The 16969-nt window shown below is 43.5% G+C and overlaps 2 protein-coding genes across 4 annotated transcripts in view; both read right to left on the bottom strand.

The window, feature by feature from the left end:
- Positions 1–16969, bottom strand: part of trim55a (tripartite motif containing 55a) — an 82588-nt gene that overhangs the window by 63775 nt on the left and 1844 nt on the right. For all 3 annotated transcript variants that reach the window (XM_087985809.1, XM_043689271.2, XM_043689272.2), the window contains exon 2: positions 2743–2915. In XM_087985809.1, the coding sequence (XP_087841935.1) occupies positions 2743–2915 (173 nt within the window). The remainder of the gene's footprint in view (positions 1–2742; positions 2916–16969) is intronic.
- Positions 5917–6078, bottom strand: LOC122548753 (large ribosomal subunit protein eL39-like). The gene has a single exon (XM_043687520.1). It carries the CDS (start codon positions 6076–6078, stop codon positions 5917–5919), a length of 162 nt encoding a protein of 53 aa, XP_043543455.1.

The following is a 16969-nucleotide window of genomic DNA, read 5'->3' as shown; positions in this document are numbered from 1 at the left end:
TATAAACACATCAAAGACACAGATTTCTAAACAGTTTCTGAAAGCAGAGAAAGAAAAAATGAGGCAAAATGATTTTGGAAGCTTGGCATTGTTGATGGAATATTGGGTTTCAGTGGTGTAATGGAGGAAAAGGAAACTTGCAAGCTGGAACTTAAACTGTAAATAGTTTTCTACATGGGATGTGTAAGACCCAGGGAGGAAATAAGTATTACTGGGGTATCAAATGTCAATAAATTTTGACAGGGATGGAGAGGGATGGGAATGAGAGACATGTTAGCTGGTAAAAGAACAATAATGCATTACAATAAGTTTAATACTTTAAAGAAAAACCAGTTATATTTCGTCAGTTTATCCTTTATGGTTGTAACATATCATCCTCAATCGACAGGATCATTTTAATCACTGGATATTATATTGTACACTACAAGTATTGATTTTCTATCATTTGTCTACGCTTCCTTCCTCCCTTGTCTTTTAATTGGGATCTGTGACATTTTTCCAGCTGACCAGATGGTGCACTGAGTAAGAGATTTTGAGGCTGTTCACTGTCTTTTTGTCTCAGTCGTATCTACTGATTAGTGGTAAAGGATATACCATTGTAAAGTATCTACAGAAGAGATACTGTTCTTAGATAACAAGAAGGTTTATTGCATTATTGCAATACATATAGTTGGTCAGACATAGCTACAATGACCTGACAGAGTTGGTACAGATGCTACTTTCAAAAGCTAAAATAGAACACCTTGTCTCCAACGACAGATTGAGTGTCACATCAACAGAATAGGTGGAGCCACTTGTATCATAAACATTAACCTTAGGCAACAAGATCCAGTCCCAATTAGTCTTTGGCTAAGCCACCATTATTCATTTATAAGCCTTGATGGTAAATTTTAACAGGCTTTCTACCATGGAAGACATCACAGCCAAATCTAGTTTGTAATTCCTGAGGTTCCTGTATTTTCCAGCAGATATCAGGGGTCAGAACCTTCAACTATTTTTCCTTCATTTACACTTAAGTAAACACCATTGTCACACTTCAGTTGGGATTAGTAATCAGCACACACCATACATCAGCTCTGACTGGCTCAGATACTTCTTATGTTGGTTTACCGAACTCGGCACAACAGCTTTGCTATGATTATATCAGAAATCTCATATTCTCTAAAGATCAAGCATCTCACTGTCATACTCCATACATTTGGGTTGGCATGGTGGCTCAGTGGTTGGCACTGCTGCCTCATTGCACCAGGGATCTGGGTTTGATTCCACCCTCAGGTGACTGTCTGTGTGGAGGTTGCACATTCTCCCCAACTGTGCTTGGGTTTGCTCTGGTTCCTCCCACAGTCCAAAGATGTGCAGGTTAGGGTGGATTGGCCAAGCTAAATTGCCCATAGTGTTCAGGGATGTGCAGGCTAGGTGGGTTAGACATGGGAAAAATAGGGTAGGGGTTTATTCTGGATGGGATGCTCTTTGGAGGGTCAGTGTGGACTCGATGTGGTCGAATAGCCTGCTTCCACACTGTAGGGGTCCTTGAATACAAAAGAAAATGTTGGGAAAGATATGACTACTATTAACATTTTGGCTTTTCTCGATTTTAAAAATATTGTTGCTTGTCACATCATTTACTGCATCCTCTGCACCCGATGTGGCCTCCTCTATGTTGGGGAGACAGGCCGCCGACTTGCGGAACGTTTCAGAGAACACCTCTGGGACACCCGCACCAACCAATCCAACCGCACCGTGGCTGAACACTTTAACTCCCCCTCCCACTCCGCCAAGGACATGCAGGTCCTTAGCCTCCTCCATCGCCAGACCATGGCAACACGACGCCTGGAGGAAGAGCGCCTCATCTTCCACCTAGAAACCCTCGAACCACAAGGGATGAATGCAGATTTCTCCAGCTTTCTCATTTCCTCTTCCTCCACCTTTTCTCAGTCCCAACCCTCAGACTCAGCACCGCCTTCTTGACCTGCAATCTTCTTCCCGACCTCTCCACCCCCACCCCCTCTCCGGCCTATCACCCTCACCTTAACCCTCCTTCCACCTATCGTATTCCCAATGCCCTTCCCCCAAATCCCTCCTCCCTACCTTTTATCTTAGCCTGCTCGTCACACTTTCCTCATTCCTGAAGAAGGGCTTATGCCCGAAACGTCGATTCTCCTGTTCCTTTGATGCTGCCTGACCTGCTGCGCTTTTCCAGCAACACATTTTTAAGCTCCAATCTCCAGCATCTGCAGTCCTCACTTTCTCCTAGACTTTGTCATTAACCTGAGAATTCCTGTCATCTGTCTTATTCAATCTATGATTATTAATTAAGTTGCTTTATGTGGAGTCACACTAGATGCACGAAGTTAAAAATCACACAACACCAGATTATAGTCCAACAGTTTATTTGGAAGCACTAGCTTTTGAAGCGCTGCTCCTTTATCAACCACCTGATGAAGGAGCAGCGCTCCAAAGGTTAGAGCTTCCAAATAAACCTGTTGGACTATAACCTGGTGTTGTGTGATTTTTAATTTTGTCCACCCCAGTCCAACACTGGCACCTCCAAGTCATATGCACAAAAGATAGTTGGAGATACCATTGAACAAAGCTCTTGTGCATTTCACTGAAAGTTTTGTTAATCTAAAACACCCAAATAGAAATGGTAACTCAAGTTTATAATTACATTATATTCAACTCCAAGTATCAGGTTTTAATGATGATTGACAGGACAAGCTGACATCCAAACGGGAGGCTTACCTGATTGACTCCTGCTTGTACAAATCAATGATGTTTTCAACGAGAAGATTTCTTTGTAACCCATAAACACCATGTCTGTCCAGAATCACCTCATGTCGACAAGAAGGACAGTGGAAACGACCTCCTGATCCAACTGTGGAACACCCACGAGTTGACCGGTATGGATTGGATGCCTGATAATAATTGAAAACACATATTCAAATACAATTTCTATTGATATGATATACTTAATGCTTGCAGAAGGTTTTTGTGACTACAATTTGCCATTTTGTTTGTAATATGGACCTCAGGCATTTTTCAAAAACAGGCCTACAACATTTTTTACCCTGTGAATTTTTTTATGATGGTTATAGCTATGAACATGATAGTGTATTCATTTTAACAGAGAAACACATTTTGACCTGAAAGTTTTATATTGAAACAAAAATGGTGCTGGCATTGTTAGAACGTGTTCAAGTGAGTTGGAAAGAACTTTAAAATAATTTGAAGAAAGGTTAGGCTAAATCCAGGGCATATTAATAGCTTAATTTTTCTCCTACACTTTCCACAGACATTGTTCAGCCCTATGTGTGTTACAGAGTGAGTCAATGAATAATAAATTCAATGTATCTGTAACCACCTGAGCATCAAGACTGTTCCACAAGCAATGTGGTCCAGTGATTACCTAATTTAGTGTCCATTCACTCCGGCCATGGGCTTACATCAGTACCTTCAAGGTGAGGGCAAAGGGCAAATTGGGTTCATAATGCCATTGCAGGTCATTTAAGGTAATTAATTTCTTGTGAGAAGTTTTGGCAGTAACCTTCCTTGCTAACTGCTTGGGCTAGCACCTGAGCATATGTCTAGAGGATGCCCAAGCCCAGTCCAGTAACAGGACATCTGCACCACCTCCACTGGTCACCTGAAGACCTTGGAGCTCAGTCTGTCTTCCATTGTATCACTCTTCAATGTTTCTCTTCTCAGGTTCATTTACCGTGGGGCTACCATCAGTTGCTGCAGTCACAATGTCAGCCTCTTCTACTTAACCTACCAATGACATGTGACAACAGCAAACAGCAGCCTGGTCAAGGCGATCTCCAGGTGTGCAGCAGCAGCAACTTTGGCAAATAAAGGAAGCCACCAAATACAGGGAGGTTTGGTACAGGGGGGAAATTCAAAGAACAACCAACGAATCCCTTCACTTACAAATGAAAATTTCCAGATTCTTAAATAACCAACGATTAGATTGAGACAGAAGTTCAGGCCAATGGTTTGCAATTTATAAGGATGTAAGAAAGGCTTGTAGTTATGACAGAACTACCCAAAAAGGGTGACCATTAAATGACCAGCATTGCATCTTTTCTTATTGAAATATTAGCAATACTAAGATCCTAATGTACCACATTGTTTAAATACAACATTGATTTTACTGCCTCTGAGTCAGTGATGCTATGCTTAATGAATTGAATTGAATTAAATTGAATTGAATTGAATTTATTGTCATGTGTACCAAGGCACAGTGAAGAGCTCTGTCTTGTGAGCAATACAGGCAGATCACAGAGTTAAGTAACACAGATAGTAAATAATAGGTAAAGAGCGGCAAAAACAAAAACACAGGTACAGGGGAATGTTAAGAGTTTGTGAGTACATTCAGTATTCTAACAACAGTAGGATAGAAACTGTTTCGAAACCGGCTGGTGCATGTGTTCAGGCTTCTGTACCTTCTCCCCGATGGTAGAGGTTGTAGAAAAACATTGCCAGGGTAGGATGGATCTTTGAGAATGCTGGCAGCCTTTCCTTGACAGCGGGCCTGGTAGATGGATTCTATAGATGGGAGGTTGGCCTTTGTGATTGTCTGGGCCGAGTTCACCACTCTCTGTAACCATCTCCGATCTTGAATAGTACAGTTGCCATACCAGGTGGTGATAATGAGAAATTAACTGGCTCCTATTCACACGGTGATAACACTTTTGGAGTAATACATACAATTCTGGTTACCCTGTTGTAAGAAGGATGTTATTAAACTGGAAAAGGTGCAAAAAAAGATTTAGAAGCATGTTACCAAGACTGGGAGGTTTGAGTTATAAGGAGAGGCTGGATAGTCTGGGACTTCTTTCCCTGCAGCGTCAGAGACTTAGAGATGACCTTATGGAGGTTTATAAAATCATGAGGAACAGCGATAAGGTAAATAACCAAGGTCTTTTCCCCAGGGTCGGGAGGTCCAAAACTGGAGGGCATAGATTTAAGGTGAGAGGGAAAAGATTTAGAAGGGACCTGAGGGGAGGGAGTGCGCATATGGAATGAGCTGCCAAAGGACAATTGGACAGATGCATGGATGGGAAAGATCTAGAGGGATATGGCAAATGGGGCTAGTTCATTTTAGGAAGCCTGGACAGCATGGATGAGTTGGGCCGAAGGGTCTGTTTCCGTGCTGTGTGACTGTATGACACTCCTTTTGAAGACCCTCATTGTACCTGAACAATTATGTTTAATGTAAGGGACAGGAGGTTTAGCGGGGATACGAGGAAAAATGTTTTCACTCAGTGATGGTGGGAACCCGGAACTCATTGCCTGTCAAGGTCACAGAGGCAGAAACCCTCAGAACGCTGAAGAAGTGTTCATATGTGCACTTGTGATACCAAGGTATACAAGACTATGGGCCAAGTGCTGAGGAATGGGATTAGAATAGTTAGAGGGTTGTTTTTGACTGGGTGTGGACACTATGGGCTAAAGGGCCTTTTTCTGTGCTGTAGATCTCTATGACTATATTGTCTAAATGTTTGTATCTTATGTTTTGGAAAGTCTGCTTTATTAAAAATGAATTTGTCCTTGGTGGAGGGAAGGGAAGGGTGTAATGTATCTAATTGGACACTAGAGGGGACACAGGGAGTTTTCAATCAGAGGAGAGGCAGCTAATAAAGTTAAAAATCATAACCTCTTCCTATCTGCTTTTATAAAGAACATTAGGAATGGGAGCAGGTTTTGGCCATTTGGCCCATTGAACCTATTCTGCCATTTGGTAAGCAGCCGATCTGATTGTGGCCTTAATATCACTTTTTTTAAAAAATCAATCTCGATATTTATTTTCCACAATTAAAAAAATGCAACTGTATAAAAGTCAACCTTCTACATTTCCATGACTCCTTCCTGCAGGAGAGACGGACCAGGGAAGGTGACTGGAAATGGTGAATCTTTCTACAGGGTCAGCTTGGCTTTTCTCCAGGATCTCCTCTTAGAGTTGTACCTGATCCCAGTTTTCATGCAGATCCACTGTGGGATCAGCCAGTTCTGCTTCATCTTCTTGGTGAGGAAGTGCTGGATCCGGAATGTTCTGTGAGATGGAATGGAAGACACCATCCTCTCCCAGCTCCAATGGCCTAGAATCATTTTCCTTAATCGTTGTCTCCCTTGTCCAGCAAAACTCTGTCTGAGTCAGCTCTGCACATGTTCAATATGGGATGGCTCAGTGGCTAGCACTGCTACTTCACAGTACCAGGGTCTTGGGTTCAATTCCATCCCCGGATGACTGTCTATGCAGACATACTCCCTGTGTCGGAGCGGGATGATCTGATTTCCTCCCATAGTCCAAAGATGTGCAGGTTAGGGTGGATTAGCCATGGGAAATGCAAGGGGCCCAGGGATTGGATGGGATGGCTCTTTGGAGGGTTGGAATGGAATCGATGTGGTGAATGGCCTGCTTCCACACTGTAGGAATTCTATGAATATACAATGTGCAGTAGACACAGAAAATTATGGGGTTGCTTATTCAGCCCTGCATGAGGTAAGCCTCTATCCAAGGAACAAATCCAACTGCGCTCATGCGTATATAAAACTTCTCAAATATTGCCCAATGGTGTGCGATTTGGAATTTTGCAAGTATTGTATCATCTATAACAAATCCTGACTCATCAAAGTGTGAAAATGTGGCAGAAGACGCAAAAGAAATATATTTGTGAATGAACATGCCAGCTGTCACATTTACTACTGAAGGAATTGGCCTTGGATTTGTTAGGATTTCCTACAGTCCCTCAGCAGTGTCTCCGCTTCATGCACAGCACAACAGCATTCGTCCAAGGATACTCCAGGCTACTTCGTTTAAAATAAATATGTATCAAATTATTATTTAAACTTGTGGCGTTTATGTTTTCTGAATGTTAATGTAGGCTTTTTAAAAAGTCTCATGAAGCAACAGTAACCTTCAAGATGGATGGGTAAAAGCAGAATAACTTCAAAGGTTCTGAATTTCCTTGGAATTTTTGGCATAGAATTGTTTTGAAGGCCATTGGAAATTTTGGTGAAGCATGATTCTTGCTCAATTTTCTGCAAAGTTACAGCTGCAAAAGACTCAAGGAAATTCAAGGCCACTGTTTATATAATGGACTGATTCTACAATTCAGCATTCCTGGTAAATCAGACACATTCCCAGAAATTGAAGGTCAGGAAAGCATTAGCTGGAAGGCCACACTTGAATATTTCAGCTGTAGCATTCAAAACAGATTATTAGTCGATTTTTGCTGCTGGTGGAAGCATTTCCAAAAAATTCATTCACAGGATGAGGCTGGCCAGACCAGTATTTATTGCCCATCCCTAATTGCCCAGAGGGCAGTGAAGAGTCAACCACAATCGCTGTGGGTCTGGAGCCACATGTAGGCCAGACTAGGTAAGGATGGCAGTTTCCTTCCCTAAAGGACGTTAGTGAACCAGATGGGCTTTTCCCAACAATTAACATGTGGTCATATTAGAGTCTGATTCCAGATATTTATTGAATTCAGATTGTGCCGTCTGCTGTGGCAGGATTTGAACAAAGGACATTCCGGGGTCTCTGGATTAACTTCCCAGCAATCATACCACCAAGCCATCACCTCCCCCTCATCAGGGTAAGTTACAGGTTACGCAAAACATCCAAGTGTATATATATAGCAAATTTGGTGACTATATCTGTTGACAGATTCACACTGATATCATCTCCAACGTAATTCACTGTTTGTAAAGCACAATGGGATGTTGGAGGTGCTACATATCAACGTGAGTTTGTCTTTCTGCTAATCAGCGTGCACTAACTCGTGTTTCAGTCCTTGTTTTGCATCTTAGAGAAATTCCAAGCATCAACAATTTGTCTATAACAGGGTGTCTATAATAAAATATCAGAGCCACTGGGCTGATTTGCCACACTGGGGGTGGGAAATAGGAGTCAGAACTACGTACCTAGGTCTCAGACCCATGCCCAGTCATTCAGAGTTTTGACCAAGTGTGCCCCTTAATTGACATCGAGACAAGTAAGGGAGGGGGGTGGGTTCTCAAAGCTGGTGAACCAAGCAGAGACCATTGAGTTTCAGAGGATCAGCCACCTGGAGCATGAAGTAGGCAGGAACAGCAGGTAATAAGGAAGGTGAATGGAATTGTGTCCTTTATTGCTAAAGGAACAGAGTCTAAAAGTAGGGAAGGGTTGCTGCAACTGTACAAGGCATTAGTGAGACCACACCCGGAGTACTGCCTACAGTTTCGGTCCCCTTACTTGGGGAGGAATGTAGTTGTACTGGAAACAGTTCAGAGGAGGTTCGCTGGTTCGATTCTAGAGATGAGGGGTTTGTCTTATGAAGAGAGGTTGAACAGTTTAGGCCTGTGCTCTCTGGAGTTAAGCAGAATGAGAGGAAAGCTCATTGAGACGTACAAGCTACTAAAAGTAATCGGAAAGTAGTGCAGGGAGGATGTTTCCTCATGTCGGACAATCTAGAATGGGAGGTTACAGTTTTAGGATAAACAGCAGATTTAAAACAGAGATGAGGAGAAATTACTCCACTCAGAGGGTCATGAATCTGTGGAATTCATTCCCCCAGAGTGCGGTGGATACTAGAACATTCAGTAAATTTATGGAGGGGATACACAGATTTTTAATTAGTAACAGGTTGAAAGGTTATGGAGAGCAGGAAAGTGGAATTGAAGCTGAGATGAGGTCAGCCATGATCCTTTTGAATGGTGGGATAGGCTCAAGTGGCCGAATGGCCTATTCCTGTTGCTAGGTCTTAAGATATGTAACCAAGCAGGGTCAACCAGCTGGGTCCATCCCATCCAGCTTTTTAAAAATCTCAATGAAAGAAGAGTGATCAGCCCCTGTGGATGCAAAGAGAGAGTGAACACCTTCTGCAGGGTTGTCTTTTCAGAGAACACCTCTGGGACACCCGGACCAACCAACCCAACCACCCTGTGGCTCAACATTTCAACTCCCCCTCCCACTCCACCAAGGATATGCAGGTCTTTGGACTCCTCCATCGCCAGACCACAACAAAACGACGGTTGGAGGAAGAGCGCCTCATCTTAGATTAGATTAGATTAGATTACAGTGTGGAAACAGGCCCTTCGGCCCAACAAGTCCACACCGACCCGCCGAAGCGAAACCCACCCATACCCCTACAATTACCCCTTACCTAACACTACGGGCAATTTAGCATGGCCAATTCACCTAACCTGCACATCTTTGGACTGTGGGAGGAAACCGGAGCACCCGGAGGAAACCCACGCAGACACGGGGAGAACGTGCAAACTCCACACAGTCAGTCGCCTGAGTCGGGAATTGAACCCGGGTCTCTGGCGCTGCGAGGCAGCAGTGCTAACCACTGTGCCACCGTGCCGCCCACTAAGGTTATGGGTTCCGCCTAGGAACCCTCCAACCACAAGGGATGAACTCGGATTTCACCAGTTTCCTCATTTCCCCTCCCCCCACCTTGTCTCAGTCAAATCCATCGAATTCAGCACCGCCTTCCTAACCTGCAATCTTCTTCCTGACCTCTCCGCCCCCACCCCAGTCTGACCTATCACCTTCACCTTGACCTCTTTCCACCTATCACATTTCCGACGCCCCTCCCCCTAGTCCCTCCTCCCTACCTTTTATCTTAGCCTGCTGGACAAACTTTCCTCATTCCTGAAGAAGGGCTTATGCCCGAAACGTCGATTCTCCTGTTCCCTGGATGCTGCCTGATCTGCTGTGCTTTTCCAGCAACACATTTTCAGCTTTAGTTGTATCTCCACCCAGGCAAATATTGCCAACATCAGGGACTGCCCAGAGCAGAAGAGAAGATGGTGACCTTGTGGTATTATCACCGGACCTTGAATCCAGAGACCCAGGTAATGTACTGGGAATCCTGGTTCAAATCCTGCCATGGCAGATGGTGGAATTTAAATTCAATAAAAACTGGAATTAAGAGTCTAATGATGACCATAAATCCATTGTTGATTGTCAGGAAACTCCACCTGGTTCACTAACATCCTTTAGGGAAGGAAACTGCCATCCTTACCTGGTCTGGCCTACATGTAAGAAATGTTGCTGACTCTTACTGCTGTCTGGGCATTAATTGCTGGCTTAGCCAGGGATGCCCACATTTCATGAATGAGTATTAAAAAATGTTGGCACCCAGATCCTTCAGTCAGCGCCTGTCCCTGATCCGCCCCCTCAACATCAGCTAACTGCCAATGAAAGCAGTAAATCCCAGCTGCCCTCCTTAACCTGTCTTTGCCAACACTCTTAATGATTCGAAAGTGTGGTGCTGGACAAGCACAGCAGATCAGGCAGCATCCAAGGAGCAGGAGAGTCGACGTTTCGGGCATAAGCAAAATGCTTCTTGGATGCTGCCTGACCTGCTGTGCTTGTCCAGCACCACGCTCTCAACTCTGGTCTCCAGCATCTGCAGTCCTCACTTTCTCCTGGTCCTATCATTGATTGACTCATAAACATTGAGTCTGTTTCTCTCTCCACAGACATTGTCAGATCTGCTGAGTTTCTCCAGGGCTTCCTGTGGTTGTTTCCAGTAAGGTTTTGTTTGCTGTATGAGACACCACAGAAGGCAGGAGCCAGGAGACTTTGATCTTGGAGGCTCGATTTACAGCTGCAGGCCCAAAACTGCACTTACAGTTTCATTTAATCCTGACCCAGGCAAGAGTTGTACCTGCTCCTGAACACCCCTGGGCCATGTAAATGCTGAAGGCCATGAAATCATTGTATTCTGATCTCTGAACAGGAGACTAAATGCCAAGAGCAATTCTCTGTCCCACATTTAAATAGGTGCAAGAAAATTGATAAACCTAGTTTTGACTTAAAAAGGTGTAAAGAAAGGCTTTAAGTTTAGATGTTGTGTCATCTCATTCCAAAGTGCAACAAATCCCAACTATCACCTTCAGTATGTTAACACGTTCAGGAAACCCTCAGTAGCACACAGCAAAATCCCACAAAGTAGATGAATGAGCAGTTAATCAATTTTAGTGGCTGAGGGAGGAACATTGATCAAGCGAACAGAATAAAACTCTCTGCCCTGAAAATCACAGCATCCAAATCTTTTCCCGACAACTGAACAGGAAGGGAGTAGCTGGCTGTGCTGATGATTAACGAACTGATAATGCAGCGTTCTGCCAATGTGAATTCTGTTTCAGCTATACTCCACTGAATGAGACTTCAACTCACCATCTTCCAGCTCCAAATTAAACAGATAAATGGGACAATAAACACCAAAATAAACTAAATTGTCTTCCGTTCACTTAAGAGCTGCTCTATGTGACCTTTTGAATGTCATTTTTTTGACAGGTTTATGAAGAGGGTGTGCACACAAGCATATGAAATATGAACAGCAGTAGACAATGAAGCCTCTCCATCCTGCTTCACCTTTCAATAAGATCATGGCTGATCTGTTTCTGATTTGAATTGCACATTCCCGTCTATCTTCAATAACCCTTGGTCCCGCTGGGTAACAAGAATAGGTTCATCTCTCTCTTGAAAGCATTCACTGACCCTATCGACACTGCATTCTGAGATGGTTCCAAAGTTGCACAGATGTCTGAAAGAGAAAAAAAATCCTCTCATCTCGGTCCTGAAAGGGCTACCCCCAATTTTAAAATAGTGCCCCTTTGTTCTGGAATGACCCATAAGAGGAAACAGCCTTCCTACATTCACCTTGTCAAGATCACTCAGGGTCTTAGACACCTCAATAAAGTCACCCCTCACTCTTCCAAACTCCAAGCTCAGCCTCTGAGCAACCCATCCTCAGAAATCAACCCATTCATTCCATGGATCAATCTAGTAGACCTCCTGTGCACCATTTCCAATGCATTTACATCCTGTCTACAATAACGTGACCAGAATTGCACACAGTACTTGAGATGTAGTCTCTCCAGTGCACTGTATAACTGAACATAACATCGCGGGTAAATTCCTCTCATAACAAAGTTAGGGTACCCACAGTCGCTGCCATAGGGGCCAGGTCAACCTTCTCGAGGGTGAACCCACGGAAAGTGACAGGCCTGGATGGAGTTCCTGGCCATGCACTCAGATCCTGCACAGACTGGCCAGCGGGAGTATTCACTGACTTCTTAAACCTCTCCTTACCCCCATTTGAGGTTCCCATCTACTTCAAGAAGACCACCATCACCTCAGTGCCAAAGTAAAACCAGGCCACATGCCTTAATGATTATTGCCCAGTGGCTCTGACATCCATCATTATGAAGCAAGAGGTTAATCATGGCACACATCAACTCCCAGATTGACTAGATCCACCATAAACACCTACTGTCGCAACAGGTCCACGGCAGGTGCCAAAACCCCTAGCCCTATGGTCATCCCTGGAACATCTGGATAACAACTTATTGACTTTACTTTCACCTTCAACATCATAATTCCAACCAAAAGTATCTCTAAATTATGAGACCTCAGACCACAATTAGTGAGGGTAAGCAACAACACGTTCTCCACAATAATACTCAACACCAGGGCTTCACTGGGCTGCGTACTCACACCCTTCCTGTACTCCTTATACACTCACGACTGCGTGGTCACATTCAGCTCTAACTCCATTTACAATACCACTGATATGGGTCGGATCTTAAACAATGATGAGACAGAGCACAAGAAGAAGATAGACATTGTGTAAAGACAACAATCTCTCACCCAATGTTGGCAAAGCGAAGGAGCTGGTCATCGACTTCAGGAAGAGGAGTGGAGGACACTCCCCTGTCTGTATCAGTGGTGCTGAGGTGGAGGTAGTTGAGAGCATCACGTTCCAAGGAATAAATCTCAGCAAAAATCTGTCCCTGTCCATCCACATAGATGCTACTGTCATGAAACCACAGCAACACCTCTACTTCCTCAGGAGGCTAAGGAAATTCAGCATGTCCACAGTGGCTCTCACTAATTTTTATAGATGCATCATAGAAAGCATCCTATCCAGATGCATCACAGCTTGGTATGGCAACTGCTCTGCCCAGGACTGCACGAAATTACAGAGAGTTGTTAACACAACTCAGTCCACCACCAAAACCAACCTTCCATCCATTGACTCCATCTACACTTCCCGTTGCTCAGGAAAACAACCAACATCATCAAAGACCCCTCCCACCCTCTCCCATCAGGCAAAAGATATAAAAGTTTGAAAATATATACTAACAGATTCAAGAATAGCTTCTTCCCCACTAGTGGAGTCGCAGGTAGATAGGATAGTGAAGGCAGCGTTTGGTATGCTTTCCTTTATCGGTCAGAGTATTGAGTACAGGAATTGGGAGGTCATGTTGCGGCTGTACAGGACATTGGTTAGGCCACTGTTGGAATATTGTGTGCAATTCTGTTCTCCTTCCTATCGGAAAGATGTTGTGAAACTTGAAACGATTCAGAAAAGATTTACAAGGACGTTGCCAGGGTTGGAAGATTTGAGCTATAGGGAGAGGTTGAATAGGCTGGGGCTGTTTTCCCTGGTGCGTTGGAGGCTGAGAGGTTACCTTATAGAAGTTTATAAAATCATGAGGGGCATGGATAGGATAAATAGACAAAGTCTTTTCCCTGGGGTCGGGGAGTCCAGACCTAGAGGGCATAGGTTTAGGGTGAGAGGGGAAAGATATAAAAGAGGCCTGTGGAGCAACCTTTTCACACAGAGGGTGGTACAGGTATGGAATGAGCTGCCAGAGGACATGGTGGAAGCTGGTATAATTGCAACATTTAAAAGGCATCTGGATGGGTATATGAATAGGAAGGGATGGGATAGAATATGGGCCAGTGGGATTAGATTGGGTTGGGATATCTGATTGGCATGGACGAGTTGGACCAAAGTGTTCATTTCCATGCTGTACATCTCTATGACTATGACTCTATGTTATCCAACTTTTGAACAGACCTCTCATGTATTAGAGTTAATCTTTCTCTGCACCTTCTCTGTAGCTGTAACACTATATTCTGCATTCTCTTCTATTACCCTGATGTCCTTATCTAAGGTGTGATTTATCTGGATAGCAAGCAAAACAATACTCTTCACTGTATCTCAGTACATGTGACAATAATAAATCAAATGAAATCAAATCAATCAAATCGAGTATTGGAGCACTTCAGATCAGGGAGTAGAAATGTCCGACTGTAGCTATGTGAATTGGCTCATTTTAAAGTTCTAACACCATCTTTAAAATGAATCCATATCAGAATCCTCCTTCAATTTAAAACATCTTGCACAGAAAGAAAATAAATAATCATGATACTGTACACATGAACAGCAGGAGAATGAATAACATTTCGGTTACTACTGTGAATAATTTCTCCTTTGTTAGATTAGTTTATATGATTCTTATATAGAAGAAATTAAAGGCTATTTTGCACATTTAATATAAAGGCATTATGGAGCTGTTGGTAAGGTAAGTATACAAGCACTTGCTATGCTTACTTAAAGTCATTTGTTTAATCATGTAACAATGCTTCAAGCCATTTATTTTAACTGTTTAATACCTCTAGTAAAAAAATGGAGAGAAAAAATTTGCACTTTCTCCCCGTGTCTGTGTGGGTTTCCTCCCAGTGCTCCGGTTTCCTCTCACACTCCAATGATGTGCAGGTTAGGTGGATTGGTCATAGGAAATGCAGGGTTACAAGGATAGGGTACAGGGATGGGTGTGGATGGGATGCTCTTTGGGGAGTGGGTGCAAGAATCGTTGGGCTGAAAGACTTGATTCTGTACTGTAGGGATTCTATGATTCTATAAATCTGATACAAGCACTTCAGCATTCATGTTAGTAACACTGCCAACAACATTATTGATATAATAAGGCACCATTTATTATTCCTGCAAGGTTCATAGACAAGGTCTGGCGTTTGTCCATTTCTAGGATTAGCAAGATGACTTGGGATAATATTTATGTTATGACTCTGTCAACTTGTTTACTTTTTAACTGGCTGAGGAAATAGGTTTTGGAGGCAGATTGTGGACAAACAATTAGTATAATTTTGAAAAGTTATATTCACTTCAAAAATGGTTAGCTGGAGCAGGAGGCAGAAGAGAAAAGCATGTTATTTAGAATAGTTGTAATATGATACATTAGTACATAACAGTAAAACGAAATACAAATAGATACAGAGCAAACTTGATACAAAAACATGTATATATTAATTATATTGAGAATTATAGGAATAATGTTGATTTAAACATCTGCTCTGCATTCTTCATGTAATATTTGTGTTTGTTTAATGGCAGGATTGTAAGCTGTAACAATGATGTATGTCTGGGGGAGTGGGAACTGTAACAAGGATGGTATTGTTGGGGATGAGTGAATTGCATGGGCGATGGTGTGCATGGGGGTAAGTGAGTTGTATGGGTGATTGTATTAGGGTCATAGAGTTATAGAGATGCACAGCATGAAAACAGACCCTTCAGTCCAACCCGTCCATGCCGACCAGATATCCCAACCCAATCTAGTCCCACCTGCCAGCACCCTGCCCATATCCCTCCAAACCCTTCCTATTCATATACCCATCCAGATGCCTCATAAATGTTGCAGTTGTACCAGCCTCCACCACTTCCTCTGGCAGCTTATTCCATTGTTGGGGATAAGTGAGTTTTATGGCGATGGTGTGCATGGGGTTAAGTGAAAGGGTCAGTGCATGGTTTAATGATGGAAATAGGTTTCACAGTAAACTCAGGGGAAAAGTGAAATGTGCCATGGGCTGCATGTGAGAAACTCCTTAAGATCCGGCAGTAACAAAATTTCTCAGAGGCTTCATTGTTTTCTGATCATGGTTATGGCAATTGACGTACATGAAATGGGAGAAAGTAAGGACTGCAGATGCTGGAATGTGGTGCTGGAAAAGCACTGCAGGTCAGGCAACATCCGAGGAGCAGGAGAATCGATGTTTCAGGCATGAGTGAATCTGGATCCCTGATGAAGAGCTTATGCCCGAAACGCCGATTCTCCTGCTCCTCGGATGCTGCCTGACCTGCTGTGCGTTTCCAGCGTTACAGTCTAGAACATGAAATGGTGAAGAGCCAATTGGACCAGCCCCTTTCAATGGATTTCACGACAGATGAAATTGCTTTTACAACAAATGGTATTGAGCTAAAGAGGCAAGGCAGAGAAATCCCACACCAAGAGTACTCTTCCCATCAGCTCTTTTGGAATTCAGACATCTTGGCAGTTAGTAACTGCAGAGAGTCAAATTTTATTAGTCTCCACCGGATTGGAAATGGCTTCCAGTGGGTGGCCTCCAAGACAAAGATCTGACCCCACTTCTCCCGCACCAGGAGAAGTGACCATGTGCTGTCACACATGAGGCTGATCTAGAGTGGTCATCAGTCTGCTGACCCACTGGCTGGGGGTCGACAGTATCAGGGGTTAATGAGTAATGAAGTCTGTCTTTCTACTGAGCCTGGAATTCTGGCAGGAAATTCAATCACAGTCAAAATGTTCGGGTCATGTCCTGAGGAGTGTTTGGATCAGCATTTGGAATGCCGTGTCCAGTAATATAAAATACAGTACATGGTATCAAGCCACAAGAAAAAGGACAAACATTTTCAAAACCATAAACAGCTTGCATTAATACTGTGTCATATTTCATAGAATCATACAATCCCCTACAGTGTGGAAACAGGCCACTTGGCCCAACAATTCCACACTGACCTTCCGAAGAGCATCCCACCTAGACTCATTCCCTTGGCCTATTACTCTCCATGTCCCCTGATTAATGCATCTAACCTACAAATTCCTGGACACTTATTGGCAATTTAGTATGGGCAATCCACACCAACATGCACATGTTTGGATTGTGGGAGGAAACTGGAGCACTCGGAGAAAACCGGAGCACTTGGAGAAAACCGGAGCACTCAGAGGAAACCCCCGCGGAGACAGAATGTGGGGAGAATGTGCAAATTCCACACAGACAGTGACCCGAGGCTGGAATCGATCCCAGGTCCCTGGTGTGTTCATGCTAAATATTCTAAGACCCTTCAAAGGTGCATTATGAAAC

This window comes from Chiloscyllium plagiosum, unplaced genomic scaffold, assembly GCF_037043375.1.
Source record: "Chiloscyllium plagiosum isolate Xiang-an unplaced genomic scaffold, Cpla_swu_hap1 HiC_scaffold_4, whole genome shotgun sequence".
Lineage (NCBI taxonomy): Eukaryota > Metazoa > Chordata > Chondrichthyes > Orectolobiformes > Hemiscylliidae > Chiloscyllium > Chiloscyllium plagiosum.
This window is presented reverse-complemented; position numbering and strand designations above follow the sequence as displayed.

Bases quoted from the DNA above. Each gene is read 5' to 3' on its own strand.
- LOC122548753 (XM_043687520.1), bottom strand. From the start codon at position 6,078: ATGGTGTCTTCCATTCCATCTCACAGAACATTCCGGATCCAGCACTTC.